Here is a 21,565-nt window from a genome sequence, read left to right as displayed (position 1 = left end):
GGTAGATATTACTAGAAATGGCAAATGAGCGAGTCCAGTATGAGTAGATAAAAAATGAGTTAAATAAAAATGGGTTAAACACTCGACTCGACTCATATTTTTAAATGAATAAAAACGAGTTACTTAATAAATAAAGAGGATATCCATATTATTATAGAAATCATGTTTAAAGCTTCAAAAACAAAATCTCTTACCCCACTCTTCACTCCCCCCCTCCCCGCACCCAAAACACAAAACACAAAATAAAAATACTTAAAACTTTAAATTTAACTTGCCCACCCCCAACTCCAACACCTCAAAATTAATTTTTCTTTTACTACTCCGATGCCCCCTTCCCCCCACCCCCAACCCCAACTCCCTCAAAAATTAATTTTTCTTTTACTACTCTGATCCCTCCCCCAATCCCCCCAACACCTCCAAAATTAAATTTATTTTTTTATTTATTTTTCTTTTTTATAAAACTACTTCGATACCTCCCCCCACATTACCCCACCCCTATCAGCCTCAGCCCCCTCCCCTCAGCCCTTTCCCAAAAAAAATTGTTTTTAAAAAAATCATTTTTTTTCCTTATGCCACCAATTCCTACCTCGACGACCACCTATACCTTCTAAAAATATTAATGTCATTTTTCTTTCTTTTAAACCATAGTCTTTGTTACCGTTTAGAAGGTCTTTAAAGTTAATACAGTGTCTTTTTAAATTTAATTATTCGATAATCTAATATGCTTGAGCTTGAAATGTCCAAAAGACACCTCAAAGAATTGAAGATAGTCTTACGAAGCCAATTTTAAAATATAATGAATTAGTTAATCACCCAAATGTACATCTTAAAAAGTTTCACGACTTGTGTATCGTGAGAGCTAACTGAAGTTTACCAAGCTGACAGAGGCTGACTGGGTTTTTGTATACCGTCACCATTGCTGTATTATCAGGTGATAACACAACATGGGCAAGGCTAAAAGATTCACCTTTCTCAACTGCAAACTGCCATTCTCTCGAGGTAATATGAAACCAATCCTTTCCTGTTGCTGTAGTGGCCTTTACTTCTATGTATTCATCATCTCCCACAACAAGGTCGTAGGGAAGCCCCGTCTCATTAGTTTCATTGACCCATTTCACAAAAGGCTCACCATGTTTCCCCACAAAGTACTTGAAAGCAACAAATTCTCCGAGTCTGCCAGTTAACAATGCCTGTTGAGGGTCAGTTGTGCCTACATACAGATGATCTCTTTGTGCCACATCTGCTGAAGTATAATTCAAGTCATGTGGTATAGTCATGGAATGAGGAGGATCAAATGTCATTTTCACAGTAGCTTCAGCTGATGCTCGATCATTCTCCACGTTAGTGATGATCTCAGTTGGAGCCTGTGCAAATATTTTGATACCACTGGCTGCCCGTGACTTTGCTGCACTACCAGGAGCAGTTTTCCAGTCTGAAGGGGGCCAGTTTGAGCTGATTCCTGATCTCTTCTGGAAATTCACAGGGGTTTTCCCATCAACTGTTCTATAAGAACTCATCAGCCCTATCTCATCATCTTTGGACAATGGAACATTTGCAAGTGACCAAACAGATTCACCAGCAGGAAGCTTAGCCATTTTTTGGCTATTCATAATGAAAAACTCAGTTTGCTCCTCAGTGGAACCTGATTCTGCCATAGTGGTGATCATGTGAAGAAAGTTTGCCAAGTGCAAGTCGGGAGTTCCAAAAGAGAATAAACGAGAAAGTTCCATGAATATAGAGTGAGAATCTGATTCTCGAGTCGCATACAAGATTTTTCCCTGTCACAGGGTAAAAAGCAAATTATGTACACATTTTTCTGTTTCAATAAGGAACAAAATTTCACTATGTCGGTTAGAGTTACAAGTAGACTATACAAGAAAAATACCTACTACGGCATGTCCTGTAAGTTTTTGAAATATCAAAAAGGAAGAACAACAAGAAAAAGACAGCGGATACGTAAGTCAAGAATTAAAAGTCTCCGCAATATAGCCATAAGTTTTAGGGCCTTGTACTACACAGAAAACGGTCTTACATTTGACCCTTAGATGAGGTAAGCCTTTTTTATAAACAGTTCAAAGTAAATTTAAATAGAATAAAAGGTTTTCCAGAAGCACCTAAAGCATGTAACATTATACAGATACAAGAACCAATAGATGCTGCTGTGATTAGAATACCTCTAGCAGAGAACTGCATTCAAACCGCTTTTTGGATGCAATATGGGAACTTTTAATAACATTCTTGTAGAACAGCTTTTCTACAACAACAATCTGCAGATATTTCAGGTTCTCAAATCCAGACTGGCTAAGTAGCAAATACTTGTCTGGATGACTGCTATATATATAGCGTTGAGCAAACGGAAGAGTCCAATTAACCACGGAAGCTACAAAACTAGAGTCAGTTGGACCATAATATATAGCTTCACGTGTTACAACCTGTGAAAAAGCAAATTATTAGATATCTAAAGTTATGGGCCATAATCTATGGTCGAACTGGACAAAAGATAAGACCTGCTGAAAAAAAAAACAGATTTTAAAGGAGCTTGAAGAAATGGAGCAGATTCATTAATCAGACTATAAAAATTGCTGACAAGGGAGTTAGAAGTGATAGTTAAAGCTGAGGAAATACCGTGAGAGGAAAAATCAAGGCTTTGTCGATTTAGCAAGTGGACAAAAATACATGACTTCTCCATAAATGCAAATGCAAACAAAAGATAAAATTTTATTGACAAATGAAGTGAATGGCTGAGTCTCTGCAAACAAGGAGATAAAAGAGCATATCCTGGACTTCTACCAGAAATTAGCTTACCTCTGATAGAGAAGGAATATTCAATTTGCGCAAGAATATTGAAACTTTTGTTTTGAGAATCTCCTTTTCCTCGTCATTGAGTTTCCCAAAGTAGAGAAACTTAATATCATCAAAATACTTAAATTCCTTCCTCAACTTATCATCATCACACCAACAGATGAGCCCAAAGGATGGGTTCAGAGATACCCATATATCTTCTGCAGTTGGAAGAACTAGATATTCCTTTGTCAAAAGACCTTGCTTCAAGAAATCTATATCTTCAGATCTCAAAGATCCTGAATTTAGCTCGTCAACCCACTTAAGAAATATTTGGAAGACCTGAAAACATGTATCAAATCCATTCTAAAGCTAAGATATTAATCAGAACATGGTTTCATTAGCATCAGAATCCTTCATCAACTATTACAGTGAAAGTTTTAGCAGAAAGATAGCTTACATTCTTAGCTGCTTGTGAAGGTAAAGCAGTAGACGACAACTGCAGCAATATTTGAAGGTATCCATGGAAATGAGGAAACTCATCCACTCCACATTCTTTCACAAAAAAATCATGAAGGGATGGATAAACACTACATAGCATTTTAGTGAAAGGGTGCTGAACTGAATGTGGATCATATTCTGGGCAGACAATCTTCACTTGGTCTGTGGAACCAGTTAAATCACGCCAGAAGACTTCTTTCGATGACAAAAGAACACCAGGTGCTACTTCTTCATGTGAAGCAACCAACTTACAAGGGACAAACACAAAAGGTTCATTACGTAATTCTTCAATAACCTTCTTCTCTGAAGTGTTCATCCTACTCCAGATGAAAGTGTAGAATTTTGACATTTGTGATAAACTGAAAAAGTAGGCAATGGATGAGTATGAAGCATTAGAATAATGATAAGACATTGGAGCTCATAATGAAGGAAATGCTGACACTTCAAAAAGTTTCTACTTCTTAGGATGTTAAAGATACCACAAGGGGACATGTAAATGGCTAGGCAGTACCTGACAATTATTGAGTTGGATCATTTCGTCAAGTTTATTTGAAAACAGTTCTTAATCTATTTCTAAATTATAACCAGTCATGATGGGGAAAAGGCATAAACATGGCTCTAGCAAAGCAACTATCTTAACAACTTTTACTAGTCATTAATGTCCAAAACAAAAATATTATACAACAAAAACATCAAAAAACTAGTTATCGCTCTTTCAACAGTCTTTGTGCTAAGGGCTTTCTATTATATATGAAGTTGTTACCTTCTCAAAAATAAATAAATTATGTGAGTAATTGATGGACCGTGGTTAACTTGAGCATTAATTAATTCTTAATTTTAACCACAGAAAAGGAACTGCCGAAACCATAAACATCTTTTTCTTCAGATAAATGAAAAAATTAACCAATTTATAAATGAAGAAATTAACCATCTAGCTATTTTCGCACATGTCTGCAGAAGGAAGATCAATTACCTAGCGCTCACAGGTAGTTTAGCTCTCCAAACTTTAAGAATCGCTAAAGTATCATCAACTGTAACTTGGGTTTTCAAACCAAGAGCTGTTAACAACTTTTTGCTTCTCACCTGTTTCACAACAGAAGCATTAGCTCTTTAAGGGAAGTCATAAAGAAACTTCAATAAAGTTCACAATAAAAAAGAGATAACCAAAAATAAGTTCTGGTACTTTCCTATAGAGGGAAGAAGCTAAAATAATATATATATTTTTTTGATGACATAAGAAGCTAAAATAATATCATGAAGCTACTACACAAATTCATGTACATAAAAAAAAAGAAGCTACAAATGCTAATTGATAGAAGAATATCAAAGCCAACAAAGAAGAAACGGTCTTTTCAAGAAAGCACATGCTGGCTCGAACAAGTACAAGAACAAGACTGATCTTAAACAAAAAAGCTATAAGCAGAGTAATTCTAGCATGTCCTGAAAGTCAAACCAACCCACACTGGGTTCTCAGATATACAGTTCTCAGGAAAATTAAAACCATAACGAAGGTTGAAATAGTGAGAACTCTCCAGTCAAACTATGAAATAGTGAAGTGAAAACTCCCCAGTCAACCTAACTTAAAATAAGTACATAGGAAAACCAGATTGGATTTGAGCTGACCATTTAGTCACTTCCCAACCACAGTAGAACTACTTCACAGTTAAAGGGGTGTTAGTTTGCTTTACCAAAATGAAAGTGTGAAAAAAGCAACCACGTCATTATTTTACTACAATATAAAATGTGATCCATAGATTCTTGTAGAAAAAATCATTGACAAGCCATATTAACAGGTGTAAACTCTTCACAGAAATGTTAACTTTATTAAGATTAAACATACCTTTGGAATGACATAAGGAGCGTTGTCACCAAAAATTAAGCGCACATCGTCACAATCATGGAATAACTCCCTTGGACAATGGAGCTCATTATCCATACTTGATGCTAGCCATTGAACATCACGGAGGGTTCTGGTGAATGAAGAGTCAAATAATTGTCGTTCTCCAGTGGAACTGAAATAAAAGCCAGTAACCTTTTCAGCGAAATTATCATCCCACAAACTATCAAGTACCTCCAAGAGGTACTTGCATTTTTCCTTGTCACCCGTTGAAGATAATCGTGACAACAAATCAGCAAACTCATCAGACACCCAATCTCTCGCAACTGATCCTTTGGAATTCAAAGCTTCATCAGATGTTGCTATGGGAACAGAGCATACATCAGAAATACTTTTCTCAACCTGAAGAACTCGTACAAAATCAGTTATTCCAATTTCCTGGAAAAACTTTCTCCACTTTAACACACCCCCAGATAACAATTTGTTGATTGGATGCTTTAAGAAGATATCCTCAATCTCATGCCATTCAAAATCTAATCCCTGGATTAATCTACTCATATCAACGGGATTTTCAAATTGTTTGCTAAAATGGATAGGAAACTCTATTGGACGTTTACAACCAAAATTTGTCAACATATAAGCATTATCACGAACTTCTCTGATAATTTGGTCCTTTTCTGATTGACAGTCAGGGCAACTCAATTGCAAGTGGAACATCAAGAAGGCATAATACTCTGTCAATAGTTCTCTAGTTCCTTGTCCAACTTGATCTCTGCAGATAAATGGTAGAATATGCATCTTTACTATTTGATGTGCCGATAACCGTTTTACACCAACTCTGTACAGCATCCTAGTAACATTATCTACAATTGATGAATCAGAGCATGATGTACCAAGAGCAGCAGCAGCAGAAAGAAGTGCGGCACTCACGGTTCTGATCATTAAGTATAATCTTGGGAAAGTTTCTGATGCATACTCATTAGTTGTAGCACCCATTTGATCAGCATACAACCAAATTGCACCTTCATCCAATGATCCATATTTTCCATCTGAAAGGGGAATAAACGGAATCTTTTTGAGGTCCCTCATAAGATCCGTTTCTGTCTCAAAACCTGCTGAGTTTTTCCCATGTGACGATACTTTATATACAGAGTTTAGCCACGCACATAACCATCCCAAACTCATGGACGTCAGACCATCTACTGAAGAGCATAAAGAAGTAATAACCTGCAGTAGAACTTTGAGTCCATACTCCTCAATTCCAAGAGCCCTGGCTAATAAATCTGGTAGAACTATATCTTTATGCAAGAAACCAACACCCAGATGCTTGCGAAGCAAGCTATCAGGCAAAAGGTTACGGGCCTCCTGGGTCCAATTTCTCAAAACTTTGCATGGAGGAACCCACTCAGTTTCTGTACTTTCTACTATCAAGCAGTTTGACATGCGTAATCTAGAAAGAATCATCCTAGGCAGACTAGAAAAGAAACCATGAACCTCCCCTACAAGGGGAACAAAGCTCATATAAGCTGTAACACCCTTCGCTGGATTATCCTTAAAACATAGCAGATCGCAAAATGATCGTTCTGCACTAACAAACAAGCCAGGGAACTCTGACAACAACCACTGGTTCCAAGGACTATCACCATCAACTTCTTCTCTAGATGAAGGCAGCACGAAATCACCCTGAAGTATAAACTTGAGTCCGTACTTTCTCAGAGGAAGGAAAGCAAAAACAGGCTGTTGGTTCAGATGTGCGTTGTAGCTTCCATCAAGTGTTTCCTGCAACGTAAATGCCATGGAAATTTCTGTTTTTGAGATATCAGGACGAATAATGTCAGCCTGCAATTCCTTGGATGCCACAAACCAGGTCAATTTCTCCTCTCCAAGGGAAACCTTAACGATACCATTTCCCACGACTTCTTTCCTCATAACAATAGTAGAATCGCTTAGCATATTTCTAAATTTTATACACTGAAGATGGTGAAGAAAAAGTAGCAAGGATGGATGAAGATCAGAAAACATAGCCACAATGTCCTCTACGGCAGACGTTTCCAAGAGACGTGATCTAAAGGGAAGGACTATGCAGGTATTACAATGATTGCAATCAGAATCTAAAGAGGCCAATCTGGTATAGGAGTCAATGTCACAAGGAGGTACAACAGTTGGCAAAACAAAACCTATCTGGCCATTGCTTATATCAAACTTAATATGGAAGCCATTGGAATGAATTTCTGGAGCATCAGTGACCTGTAAAAAAGAGTTTAGCTAAAGACGGATACTGGATATTATTAAGGGCGAAGCACGGAGAAGGTTCAGTTCAGACACTTCACAAAAAAACTGATAGAGAGAAAAGAATTTAAAACTATTTTTTTAAAAAATAATTTAAAACTATTCTACGCATTGAAATCAATCAAGAGCTGATGAAATACTACAGAATGGTGGTGGGAGCAAGGTCATATTCAGAAAAATCTGTAACTGAATAGCCTCTTAATAATATCAAGACTTCTCATAATCTGAATGATTCAAATCTATTTAGACACAAGTGGTTACATCTTAAAAAAACAAATGCACTTAGGGGTCGTTTGGTTGCTGGTTAGGAAGAGAGTTATTCATGTATTAAAACTAGCATAGCTAGCAAAATGTTTAACTACCATAGCTAATACCATGTTTGGTAGTAGTTTTTTAGTTGCTTTATATAAAATTCAACACACCAAGTACGGTGTTTGATTATCATTTTACAATCCTACATCAAAAAAAGTCATGAGTCAATTTATGTATAATTTTATGGGGGTAGAAGATGGAATAACGAATACATGAATAACTAAACTCTGCATTACTAATAACTGCATAACTCTAATCAACAACTTAATGACCCCTTAATAGTTTGAGGTCCGACCCATAAAGATCAAGATTTTCATTAACTGCAAACAAAATGGGGTTTTAGACACCATTGCTTATACATATACATACACACACAATATGTTTGTGCATATTACCCGAAACACTGATTTGAAACCGATGCCTTTCTTCCCAATATATCCAGCATTACGTCCTTTCTTAGTAGAATTCCCAACATCACAGAGTGCTCTGATGTTATCAGCAGAAAAGCCACGTTCATTGTTCAGAACTACAATGCCTTTGTTCTGAAGAATGAAAGTCAAAGTGGGTTCGACATTCTCAAGGTAGATATTATCATCGGCATTCTGAACCTGAATCAATGTGCCATTGTTAAGAGAGCAATTAGTTGTATCCTTTTTGACAGAAAAAAATGCACAAATCATTCCATCTTTATATATCAAAAGATATTACAGTGATAACAGAACACATAACAGTAAGTTCATACTCACAATTGTACCTACCCAAAAGCGGAACAAGCTAAAGGCATAGAATTGAACCTAGATTTTCTTAGTTGATATCAGTAAGCAATATATACAAGCAGGCAGTACGCAATTCCTCCATTACTAGAAGCCCTGTTATCAGCTTCAATACATCGTAGATTACATGCTAGACAAATAGAATATCCTTGATTTCCTGATTACCTACAATATCACTTTGGGAGTTGGATGGGATCTTTTATGTTCTTACCACCTATGGGGACCATGTCTTATTATTTAATAGGTATGTTTAACTCTCCTCTACTGGGATCACTTTGGGAGTTGGATGGGATCTTTTATGTTCTTACCACCTATGGGGACTATGTCTTATTATTTAATAGGTAATGTTTAACTCTCCTCTACTGGGATATGGCCATGATAGAAGCCGTATCAGAATTTCCCTATATACTCCACCCTCTGCAGCCTTTCTCCGTGCAAACTTTCGCCAATCCTCTTCCAGTGCCACTCTACGAGATTTTGAGGAACTTCTAAACACTAAACAGATATTACTAAAAGTGAGTATGCATACCAACTCTAGGATAAAATGTGAATCCTGAGAATACAACTCCTGTGAAAGACAATGCAGTGCTCTTCCCAAGCGAGCATGTTGCTTATTCAACATTGCACTATCAACTTGCGAAAGATCAGGCTGCAGACCGAACTCTTCTCGCTGAATAGATTCAATAACTCTGGCAGCGGAACTCTCAAGCTCACATGAGTGCTGTTTAGCAGAGTCAGCCAAATTATCAAAAGGATAATAAGATATAACACCTGCAGAAAAACTGGCATCTCGATTTTCGTTTTGCCGAGTTGGATCTTGGGAGAGGCTAATCTCATTTGCAGACAAGGGACATTTACTCGATACTTTTTCCGTTAAGGTTGAGTCTTTGCTGAAATCAAGGTCTGTGACTTTCAAGCATGATGATCCAGAAGACATAAACAAGTTCGTGTCAGAACAGGCACTCAATTTGTGTTTATCTTCAACCCATTCCACTATGCCCAGAGACATTCCAACTCGATGAAGCATAAGACGCTGCTCTATCCGTTCACATTCATCTAAGATAGCTGAAGGAGCATCTTTGACAAACGGCTTCACCCCTGTAAGCAAGATGTCTGCAGCAAAATGGCAAAATTCAACAGGCAGATAGCCCAGACAGTCTAGAATAAACCTCGATGCCAAAGGCACAATTCTAGCAACCCTATCCCTCCTCAGCAACTTCTTGTTCATAGTTGATGTAGTTTCATCATGTATGAGCTGTCTGCACAGAAATGTGGCATGATTGAGGGAGCCTTGGATGTCATGTGATTTCATTTTCTCATAATTTTTAAATAAAACTTCAAATGCATGACGCGCATGGCATTTTAAGAGCGAATTAGGAACACTTTTTTCACCACCATATAAAACCAGCAATGATAACAGTCTGACAGCCGTATCAAAAGGATTGCCTTGCAGAAGTACATTTACAAAAGAATCAATAGTGGCTGAATGATCAACACGCAAAACCTTCCCACATGAAGTTACCAAACACAACAGCTCTTCACTATTTACCTCATTCAACAGCCAGCCCACAAGAGAACCAAGAGAAGGAGCAAAGACCATGCCCCAATGAGACCACAAGTTCAGATCTATCAACATTGGAGCCTTGAGCAAGGCCTTCATGGCGTCTTTGGACATTGCTATACAATCAGCATGTCTTACATCATTCTCCAAGTCAGCTTTCTCTAACATATTTTCATTATTTTTACCCACAGATTCCTTGAGCAATGTTTCAGAGAAAACAACAGATTTTAAAGTCATATTTCCTTTCTTTGCCTTCACAGAACCCTCTATATCTATCATTAAATCATTTCCAGCCACTTTTAAACAAACTAAAGGGAATTGCCTCATTAGTAACTCAGAAATCTTTCGCTTGTTTACTTCTTCGTTTTCCCATAAACATTGTGAAGCCTGTGATAACAATAGATCAAACTGGCAATTAAGCATTGAAGGTTCCGGAGGAGGCTTCTCATGCATGTCATTTGTGAAGAACCTTCGTAAAGCATGACTGAACAGATGCATATTTTTCTCTAGGAAGAGCCAGATGTTCCCATAACCAAGTAACTCAAAATGCTTCACAGAAAACTGCTCTGTCAACCAAGATTCAAGTTTGCAAACCTTGTTCAACAGGAAGATGAACTTCTCATGGTACGAACTTGCAGTAGACAAGGCAGCGTCATCACCCACCAAATAAGTGGAAAGTTTACTCTGTATGTCCTCAATGGTGATACCTATGTAAATATAAACAATGGAAAAGTAAGCATTGATTTGGAGATGATGTAAAAAGGAAACCCCAAAAGCATATTTGTTTTTTTTGAAATAGGTAACTTTGTATTCACACAAAAGACCTCATCAAGGAATTGATGAGGAGGGATTTACAAACCCCCCGGGGGTGCCATCATTCTCAAATCCAAAACCAAATTTTCAAAAATTTACCATTGTCCTATAAACTCTACTAAACTATCTGCTTCCCCACTAAATCTTGCTTACACCAAAAAAACAAAAGACTAAGGCATCTCATCTTGATCGTCTGGGAACTGCTAGTCCTCCCTTCAAAGCACCTTCCATTCCTTTCTTTCCATAGTGTCCACCAAATGCAAGCAGGTGCATTTTTCCACCAATCTCCCTTTGATCCTCTCATCCCAATTCCTTGCCAGCGTGTTAGTACCTCAAAAGTGGTTCTGGGCATTGTCCAGTTAACCCCGAGTATACAAATGAACATGTTCCACAGATCTGCAGCCATCCTGCAGTGCAAAAATAAATGGCCATTTTCTTCAGCCTCTTGTTCACACATAAAGCACCTTGAGCAGATCTGTAAACCTCTTCTTTATAGCACTTCGTGTGTTAGACAAGCTCTTCTAATTACTAACCAAGTGAAGCAAGCAACTTTTAGAGGATCTTAATCTTCCATATTAATTTCCAGGGCCAAGATGTTATCAAAGAGTGGTTGGTGTTTCTTTCCCAGTAACAAGACTTTACTGTAAAAACTCCCCTACTATGCAATTTCCAAACTGGTTTGTCGGACTCTGCATTGATGCCAAGGAACAGGTTCAAGGTCTAGAGTAAGTCTGCTACCCTTTCAACCTCCCAATCATTTAGAGCCCTTCTAAATATAAGATTCCAGCCTTGAGGACTCCACATCTGCGCTGTAGTGTCATTTTGTTGTAGGCTGATGATGTACAAGTCAGGAAAGAGTATCCTCATTTTCACATCGCCTAACCAAATCTCATTCCAGAAACTGATCTTCAGGCCATTCCCTACTCTGAAAGTCACCTGCGCATTGAAGTCGGTCCACATTCTCCTAATAGTTTTCCATACTGAGCACCCAAAAGTACCATTCACCTCTTCAGTTATCCAATTACTCTGTAGGCCATATTTCTCAGCTATGAACCTCCTCCATAATGCTGTATCTTCGCAACAGAATCTCCACAACCATTTTTGCAGCAAACTAGTGTTCTGAATACTTAAATTCTTAATGCCCAGACCTCCTTGTACTTTGCTCATTATCACCTCTTCCCATTTAACCAAGTTGTATCCTTGCTTCTCTTTGTTCCCTTGCCAGAGGAACACCCTTCTCAACTTGTTGAGTTTCTTTCCAATACTTTTTGGTAGTGGAAAAAGACTTAGCATATAAGTTGGGAGGGCATCCAGAACTGATTTTATGAGAGTCACTCTACCTCCCAGAGATAAATATTGACTCTTCCACCTTGTCAGCTTCCTTTCACTTCTCTCCAAGACTTCACTCCATACTTCCAATTCTTTGTTCTTGGCTCCCAAGGGCATCCCCAAATATTTGGTGGGAAGAGAGGCCACTTGGCAGCCCAGGTTGTCGGCTAGGCCTTGCATATTATTGACTTGATTAACTGGGAACAGGCAACTCTTCTGCCAGTTCACATGTAGACCTGAGATGGCTTCAAATATGGTTAGTATTGCCCTCAGATGCCTAATTTGCGACACTTCTGCACCACAGAACACAAGAGAATCATCTGCATACAGTAGATGTGTAATCTCCATGTTATTAGCTCTGTTAGTATATGCACCAAAGCCTCTTATCCACCCCAATTCATTAGCCTTTCTAACCATGTAGTTGAGTCCCTCCATTGCTAGAAGGAATAAGAAAGGGGACATGGGATCTCCTCGTCTCAGTCCCCTTTGTGATTGAAAGAAACCTTCTGGACTCCCATTTATAATGTTTGAGAATTTCACTGTTGACACACAAAACTTGATCCAATTCACCCATTTCCTCCCAAACCCCACGTCACTCAGAACTTTTTTGAGAAAGTTAACATTTTATAGACAAGATACACCAATAGTGTATTCTAGTAGTAGTTACATCTGGGATTTACAGTAAACAAAACCAAAGAAGTCTACCACCTATATCCCTCCTAAACTATCTAGAAATTGAGTAATATCCTCCGCCTTTTTGGGGAGGACATAGTTACACCAAAAAAAAAAGGTTATAAGACAATTCAACTTCAGACTTTGGAAAGGGATGCTCTTGTTTTCAAAACATCTTTGGTTCCTCTCCCTCCATATTGTCCACCAGATGCAAACAGGGACAATCTTCCATCTCTCTTTGTGGTCGGACAAATTTCCTTCTCTATTCCAGCGTGTTAGAGCTTCGGAGGTATGCCTTGGCATGGACTAACTGTACCCCTTAAGTTAAAAAACACCTGCCACAGTTTCTCTGTCACTCTACAATGGATGAAGAGATGGTTTGTTGTCTCTATTTCTCTTTCACAAAAAAAACATCTAGAACATAATTGTCTTCCCCTTTTCGTTAGATTGTCCTGAGTTAGTACTGCTTGTTTGGCTACTAACCAGGTGAAACAAGCCACCTTGTGAGGTACTTTAACTTTCCATATCATCTTCCAAGGCCATGGTAAGAGCATTGCAGCTGGCCTATCAAGGTGTCTGTAAGCTGATTTTACTGTGAATTTCCCATTTTTGGCCTTCAACCAATGTAGGTTGTCTTCATTAGGTTGAATGTTGATGGCCTGCTCCAGAGTATTGTAGAAATCTGTTAGACTGTCAATCTCCCAGTCATTCAACATTCTCCTAAAAGAGAGGTTCCATCCTTGGTTGTCCCTGACATCTGCTACTATTGCCTCCTTCTGTTGGTTCAAATTATAGATCACCGGGTACAGCTGTATTAAGGGATATTGACCAACCCACACATCATTCCAGAATGACGTCTTCCCTCCATTTCCTATTACAATTCTTGAGTTTCCCCACAATTTAGGCCACTGATTCCTGATTGTCCTCCATAGACATACCCCATAAGGGCTTCTAACTTGCTTAGTGATCCATAAGCCTTCCATTGTGTATCTGGAAACTATAGCATCTTTCCACAAACCTTGTTCCCCTGAGACAAACCTCCATAGCCACTTCAATAAGAGACTTTGATTCCGTACTTTGAGGTTCTTTATGCCCATTCCCCCTTCCTTTTTACTGTTGGTCACGACATCCCATTTCACCAAGTGATACTTCTTTTCCCCCTCTCCATTTCCTTGCCATAAAAAATTCCTCCGGATGGAGTCTTGCTTCTCTAAGACATTCCCTGGCAAGGGAAATAAAGACATCATATAAGTTGGCATAGCATCAAGTACACTATTAATTAGGGTCAATCTTCCACCCAAAGATAGGTATTGACTTCTCCAATTTACCAACTTTTTTCCACACTTTTCCACCACTGCATTCCATATGTTCCTTGACTTACTCATTGCCCCGAGAGGCATCCCTAGGTAAGTGGTAGGCAATTCTCCCACTTTACCTCCTAGAATATCAGCCAGACTGTTGATGTCTGGAACTTCATTCATTGGGTAGATAAAACTTTTTCCCCAGTTTATGTGCAATCCAGAAACAGCTTCAAACAAAACAAAGATGACCCTTAGATACTTCAGTTGCTCTTTCTCTGCCCCACAGAACACTAAGGTGTCATCAGCATATTGCAGATGGGAGATATTTAAGCCCAGAATGTCACTGTCATTCATCCCAAACCCCTTGATCCTGTTATTTAACTGTGTTATTTTCAACATATCACTCAATCTACCCATAGCGAGTATAAACAGGAAAAGGGAAATGGGGTCCCCCTGTTGTAGTCCTCTTTCAGAATGGAAAAAGCTAGAGGGAGTACCATTAATTAATACTGAGAATTTTACTGTACTCACACTGTACTCACACAGTATTTTAACCAGTTTATCCACCTATTTCCAAAACCCATCCTCACAAGTGTATTCCATAGATAATTCCAATTGAGGTGATCATATGCCTTTTCTATGTCCAGTTTACATAGGACCCCAGGGACTTTATTTAAATTTCTCACATCCACACATTCATTAGCAATAAGTATGGCATCCATGATTTGCCTACCCTTGATGAAAGCCATTTGATGTTTATCCACCAGCTTGGACATCACTTTCTTAAGTCTTTCTGTTAGTAGCTTGGATATGATCTTATAGACACTGCTAATCAAGCTAATGGGCCTGAAATCCTTTAATTTTGTTGCACCCATTTTTTTTGGGATCAAAGCTATGAAAGTAGCATTAAAGCTTTTTTCAAAGTAGCCTTGGCTATGGAAGTTCTGGATGGTTGCTATCACATCCGTCTTCACCACCTCCCAACACTGTATGAAAAATGCCATAGTGAAACCATCTGAGCCAGGAGCCTTACTCCTGCACAAGCAAACACACATTCTTTGATCTCTTGTTCTCCAAACTGACTTTGCAGCATTACATTATCTTCTTCATTCAAAGTAGCTTGATCTGTGGGGCTGAACTGAGGTCTCCAGTGTTCATTCTCTTTGTAGAGGTTTTGGTAGAAATCTATGATCTCCTCCCTGATCATTGCTGGTTCTGATACATTAGCTCCATTGATCAAAAGACTATCAATGCTGTTGTATCTCTTGTGGCAGTTTGCTGTTCTGTGGAAGAATTTTGTATTTTTATCCCCCTCTTTCAGCCATATAGCCCTGGATCTTTGCCTCCATGCCACTTCCTCCTTTTTTGCCACCTCCTCAAACTCTACTGTCAGAACAGCTCTCAGAAATGACTCATCATCAGACAAGCACCTATGAGCCTGGATCACATCTAAATCATAAAGCTGGTTTAAAATGTTCTGTTTCTGTAGACCTAGATTGCCTTGAGCAGTTCTGCTCCATTCTTTCAACTTCACTTTGAGGGATTTCAACTTGCAAGCTAGAATGTAATCTGGTCTTCCCATAAAAATTTCAGAATCCCACCACCCCTTAATTCTCTCATTAAAATTCTCAGTTTGCAACCACCAATTTTCAAATTTAAAATAGGACAAAGACCTCTCCCAGTTTCCACATTCTAGTAGCAGAGGATTATGATCAGAAGTGACTCTAGGCATAATAGTTTGCTTGATTTTCCTGAAAGATACTTCCCATTCTTCTGAGAACAGGAACCTATCCAGTCTTGCTGCTGTATCGTAGTTGTCTCCTTTTCTCCATGTAAAACTGCCCCCTATGAGAGGTGGATCTTCTAGTTCCATATCCTCAATAAAGTCTGAGAAATCCTCCATGGCTTTATTGATTCTGATGCAATTCTTCTTCTCGGAAGGGGACCTTACAACATTAAAGTCCCCAGCAATCACCCAAGGGCCATCAAATAGGCTCCTTACTGCTCCCAGCTCCCACCAAACCTCTTTCCTTTCCTCCCTGTCGTTTGGACCATAAACGCCTGATAAGTGCCAGCTAAAATCCTGCGTTTTGCCCCGGAATCTAACAGTAATGCAATAAGCCCCCACCTCACAAACTTCTCCCTCCCATATACTGCTGTCCCATAGAATGATAATGCCTCCTTTAGTTCCCCTAGCTTCCAACTGTGCGAATTTCACCCTCCTGTTGGCCCATAGCTCTTTGATTGTCTCCCTTATGTCACCTCTTAATTTGGATTCTTGAAAACAATATACATCTGCTCTCCATATATGTAACATGTTCTTAATCAATAGCCTCTTCCTAGGATCATTGAGGCCTCTCACATTCCATGACACTATGTTAACCTTCATTAAGATTATTCACGAAACATCCCCTCTGCTTCTTGTTCCAAAACTAATGAAATTGCTGCTTGGTTCCAGATTTTTAAGCTCCTTTGGAATCTTCTCTTTTGGAGTCACTGGCACTATTGCACCTGGAGCCTCTCCTGTTACTTGTCTTTTGCCATCAATTTTCATGAATAGGTTCAAGGCTACCTCCTCACAACCTTGAAAGTGAACTCCAAATTCCTTACTTAATTTGATTATGTTCTGCTGGACCCAAGTGGGGATCATGTTTTCGTGGTCCATTATGTCTTCGTCTTCTGCTGAATTAAGAGGTAGAATATCCTCTAAAGTGTCATTCCCCTCCTCCTTTTCTTTCAACTGTAAATAGCCTCCTGTGTGTATCTCCATATTTTCTTTGTTCTCCGTATTAATAATGGATATAGCATCATCATCAACTTGCTCTTCTGTCGCAACCCGATCATTGCATGCCTCAGCAAAGGTTCCTGGATTGAGTACTAATTCCGCCTCTATCACCCTTGGTGTTGTTATGTTTGCTTCAATCTCAATTTGGAAAGGGTCTGAGATCTTTTTTGCCTTAGGCCCACTTATTTCAAAATAACTTCTGCTAGAATGGGCCAGCGGGTCGAAGCCCAGATCTTGTTTGGCCTTTTTTGAATTTTTAAAAGGACATTCACGTGACCAGTCACGTGTTTGGATTTGCTTTTCAAAGATATTTGAGCAGCCCACGTGCTCCTCTGTCTGTACAGCTGTTTCCAGTGCAGGAAAAGGTTTCACAAAGCCTGACATTGTCCGCTGGTTCAAAGGATTACCCGCAACAGCCGGTCCGACAATCTCCTCTTCTCCGGCATAGAATTTCACCGGCGCCTCGTTCCAGATTTGAATGATATACCCTATTCCTTCGAATTCGATTCTTACTTCTTTCGGAATGCTATTTCCCCCACCCTTCACTAGAATTCTCGCCCATTTTAGGTGATTTCGGAGTTGTGTCTCCTCTTCCGTCCTTATCCATCCTCCACAATATTCCCCTACCGCCTTAAAGACCTTGTCTGACCACAAGTGCAGGGGTAAACCTACCAGTCTGACCCAAGTCTGCTTGATGGCTGCTCTAGATTGGATAGCACCTACAGTTGGTGTCCACCATTGGAGTTGCAAGCTCTGTTTCTTCCACGACCAACTACCTCTGAGTGCATGTTCTGCAGCTTCCATGGAGGCAAACTCAAAAAGGAAGCAATTTTTTCCCATGTCATAGATGTTCAGACCATGGGTTTTGTTCCAGTTCGAATTAGCCCATCTGCGAATCTCTGAAAGGGTCGGTGAGTCTGACCCATTGGTTGTAACCTGACCATAGAGGCTCCTGCTCAAGGTCTCACTCTGAGATAAATTGGTGTCACTATCCATACGGATTATATCTCCATCTTGTTTTGTAGTTGCAGCCTCTATCCCCCTCGAGGTCCATTTGCTTTTCCTGAGTGTTTCAGCATAAGGAATCTTCTTGTCAACCAATGTGGGAATTTTATTGGTTATCCTTGTGTTTTTGTAATAAATGAACTTCTCAAGTTTGTTTGCCAAATCCCACCAACCTACATTGAATGCTGTTTCTGGGATAATTAATACTGCTCTATTTTTGCCCTGTACGCTGATTATACTTATATATCTCCCCCTATTGTTGAAATTTCTTGCACAAAAAAGCTGTGTTGATAGTTCCTGTCGTTTCCATCTGCAAACAAAATTTCCTTTGACCTTTGAAGCTTCTTTGAGAGTCCTGCACAGCCATTCCATTGTGTTCTGACTAAAACTTGACCTGCTCATCCCTTTTCTTCCACGTTCAATCCAGTCATACCAGCTTTTTCCGCGAGCCCAGCTTCTCGAGATGTCATAGGATTTGAATCCCATCGCAAAATACATTATGTTGTTTTCCATGATATAGGACGAGTAGAGAAAAAGAAAGGGTTGATGGTTAACCACGTAAGGTGTTAACTGATGTAAGGTAAGGAAATTTTCCGGTGCCGAGGCCACCGGAACTGGTGGTTCTACCCTCCTAAGAAGTAGGAGAGAGAACTATCTCGATATTTGTGTCTGGGAGCATTTTTTCATGAGTGTTGACAGAGCTATCTTATGTAGAACTTTTCTCCAAATTCCAAAATGAACCTAAACATTCACTCAGAACTTTAAATAGGTAGTTCCAATTTACATGGTCGTATGCCTTCTCTATGTCCAATTTGCATAGAATACCTGGTATCTTTTGTTGTACCCTGGAGTCGACCAACTCATTAGCCAATAAAGAAGCATCCATTATCTGTCTATCCTTCAAAAAAGCCATTTGATGCTCGTTAATCAGTCTCCCCATAACTGTTTTCATTCTTTCAGTGATCAACTTAGCGATGATTTTGTACATTCCACCAATCAGACTTATTGGCCTAAAATCCTTGAGTTCCTCTGCTCCATACTTCTTAGAGATTAATGCCACAAAGGTGGCATTCAAGGATCTTTCAAACACTTCATTCTAGTGGAAGTTATGAATTGTTTGCATCACATCATCCTTTATGATCTCCCAGCATTCCTTGAAGAAACACATAGTGAAACCATCTGGGCCAGGAGCTTTATCCCCATCACACAATTTGAGGATGTGTACCACTTCCTCTTCTGAGAATGGTCTCTGCATCCATTCTTGCTCCTCTTGACTTATTCTGGGGCAGTTCATCATCACAAAAGGTGGCCTCCAGCTTTCTGATTCAGTGTATAGCTTCTTATAGAATTTTGTTATATGCTCTTTGATTTCTTTCGGATCTTTACTCTCCTCCTCGCTAATAACCAGTCTATCGATGGTGTTGTATCTCCTATGTGTTGTTGCCACTCTTTGAAAGAACTTGGTATTATTATCTCCCTGTTTTAGCCATAATACTTTGGATTTCTGTCTCCACCTGGACTCTTCATTCTTTGCTAACTCTTCTAGCTCAACTAGGATCGTTGCTCTAATAATCATCTCATCCTCTGTCAGCATTCTGTCGTTCTGAATCAAATCTATCTCAACTAGCTCATTTAGTAACTTGTTTTTCTTGTTGATGAGTTACCCAAAAGTTACACCGCTCCATTCTTTGAGTTTCTGCTTTAGCATCTTTAATTTCATGCTAAGTTTGAAGTCTGGGCATCCTTCCACAACAAAACCATTCCACCAGTCCTGAATTAAATCTTTGAAACCCTCAACATTAGTCCACCAATTTTCAAATTTGAAGTAAGGCTTCCTTTGTTCCCAGTCACCACATTGTACCATAATGGGGCAGTGGTCAGATATAACTCTAGGCATAATTTGTTGTCTAATGTTTCTGAATTGTTCTTCCCACTCAGTTGAGTAGAGAAACCTATCCAGCCTAGCAGCACTTTGATGGTTAGGCCCTCTGAACCAAGTGAAACTCCCACCCTTTAGACAAGGGTCATGTAACTCCATATCCTTTATCCACCTCAAGAAATCAGTCATTACATTGGTTATTCTCCTGCATCCTCTTCTTTCGGCCATTGTTCTAACAGTGTTGAAGTCCCCACAGGTAACCCACGGACCTCCACTTAGCTCCCTAACTGCAGCAATTTCTTCCCAGCATTCTAATTTTTTAGTTCTAGTGTGTGGGGCATACACACTAGTGAGAAACCAGCAAAACCCATCTTGAACAGCTTTGAATTTGTATGTAATTGAGAATTTGCCTTCCTCTACACTACTGCCCACCCAAATTCTGGAATCCCACATTATCAAGACCCCCCCGCTGCTGCCATCGGCTTCGATATACCCACACCTCATCCATCTGCTAGCCCACAATTGTTTGGCAATCCTGTCTACATCTTTGCTGATTTTTGTCTCCTGAAAGCAGTAAACATCAGCTCTCCATTTAAGTAGAGAGCTCTTAACCAGATTCCTTGTTGAAATCTTGTTAATCCCCCTAACATTCCATGATAATATATTTACTTTCATTTGAGAAATAGTGGTTGGACTCTCCCTCTGTTCCTTACACCTTCAACTTCCTCATTCAAATCTGATTGCAAATTCTTCAACTCATTCTTGCCAATTCCTGTGTGTCGAGGAGTTGCTGCTTCACTATTTTCCCCTATCTTCTCTATCCCCCTTTTTCTTTCATCGATCTTCATCAGTAATGTATGTGTTTCTCCCCTAAAACCTTCAAACGCCACTCCGTAAGTTCTGCTAAGCTCCAAAATATGTGAACTTACCCAATTGGATGCTTCGACCTCTGCATCTGTCTGGTCTCCAAAACTTTGTATGGATACCGGCTCAACATCATGAATCTGCTGAATTTGCAAGCCTTCTTCTGGCGATTTTTGTACTCCTGAATTCTCCCCAACATCCTTAGGTTGGTCGATTTCCTTTGCTTTATTGCGAGTTGGTTCAACAGCCTCTTCCATCTGGTTAATCGACTCTCCGAGATTTTGATTTGCAGAGCTGTTGATGCTCTCTACCATCTTCGCTTTTTCCATTTTGTTGTACGCATGTAGGAACTGAGACGCTAGTTCCTTGATGTCCTTTAACCCTTCGAGAAAACTCCCCTGCTTATCACATATTAAGTCAAGTTTTTTATTTAAAAGACCCCCTTTTTTAGTTTGCTCTGGCCCAAACCTTTGAACTGGGCTTTGTTTTGAGTTGGACTCGCCCCGGCCCACTCCTTTATTTATTTTCAAAATCTGCCCATGCTCTTCTATCAAAACAAGTGATTCACCTGCTGTGTTTGTTGCTTTTTGACTTTGCAGGAGGTTCTCGTCTTTATCCAATGGTTCTCCGCCTTGTATCCGCTGGGTAATGACTTCAGAGTTTCGATCTTCTCCGGCGACCACCCTTACCGGCGATTCGGTCCAAATTTGCATCGTATAGCATATTTCACCCCCGTCTATGGTCACCTCTTTGGGTATGTCTGCTCCATCTCCTTTGATTCTGATTCTTGCCCACTTGAGATGATTTCTCAATTGGGTTTCCTCTTCTGTCTCTACCCACCCTCCGCAAAAATCTCCGATAGC

At 39.5% G+C, this 21,565-nt stretch overlaps 1 protein-coding gene across 1 annotated transcript in view; it reads right to left on the bottom strand.

Annotated features, from left to right (window-relative positions):
* Positions 1–703: 703 nt before the first annotated feature.
* The window catches only part of LOC125870371 (protein NO VEIN-like), a 34,047-nt gene continuing 13,185 nt past the window's right edge, over positions 704–21,565 (bottom strand). Inside the window, exons 6-13 of the mRNA XM_049550788.1 lie at positions 9,023–10,761; positions 8,116–8,328; positions 5,123–7,366; positions 4,256–4,365; positions 3,242–3,641; positions 2,806–3,123; positions 2,175–2,432; positions 704–1,778 (exon numbers count right to left, since the gene is read on the bottom strand). Of these exons, the coding sequence (XP_049406745.1) occupies positions 837–1,778; positions 2,175–2,432; positions 2,806–3,123; positions 3,242–3,641; positions 4,256–4,365; positions 5,123–7,366; positions 8,116–8,328; positions 9,023–10,761 (6,224 nt within the window). The 3' untranslated portion in view covers positions 704–836. The remainder of the gene's footprint in view (positions 1,779–2,174; positions 2,433–2,805; positions 3,124–3,241; positions 3,642–4,255; positions 4,366–5,122; positions 7,367–8,115; positions 8,329–9,022; positions 10,762–21,565) is intronic.

This window comes from Solanum stenotomum, chromosome 7 (assembly GCF_019186545.1).
Source record: "Solanum stenotomum isolate F172 chromosome 7, ASM1918654v1, whole genome shotgun sequence".
NCBI classification, from domain to species: domain Eukaryota; kingdom Viridiplantae; phylum Streptophyta; class Magnoliopsida; order Solanales; family Solanaceae; genus Solanum; species Solanum stenotomum.
This window is presented reverse-complemented; position numbering and strand designations above follow the sequence as displayed.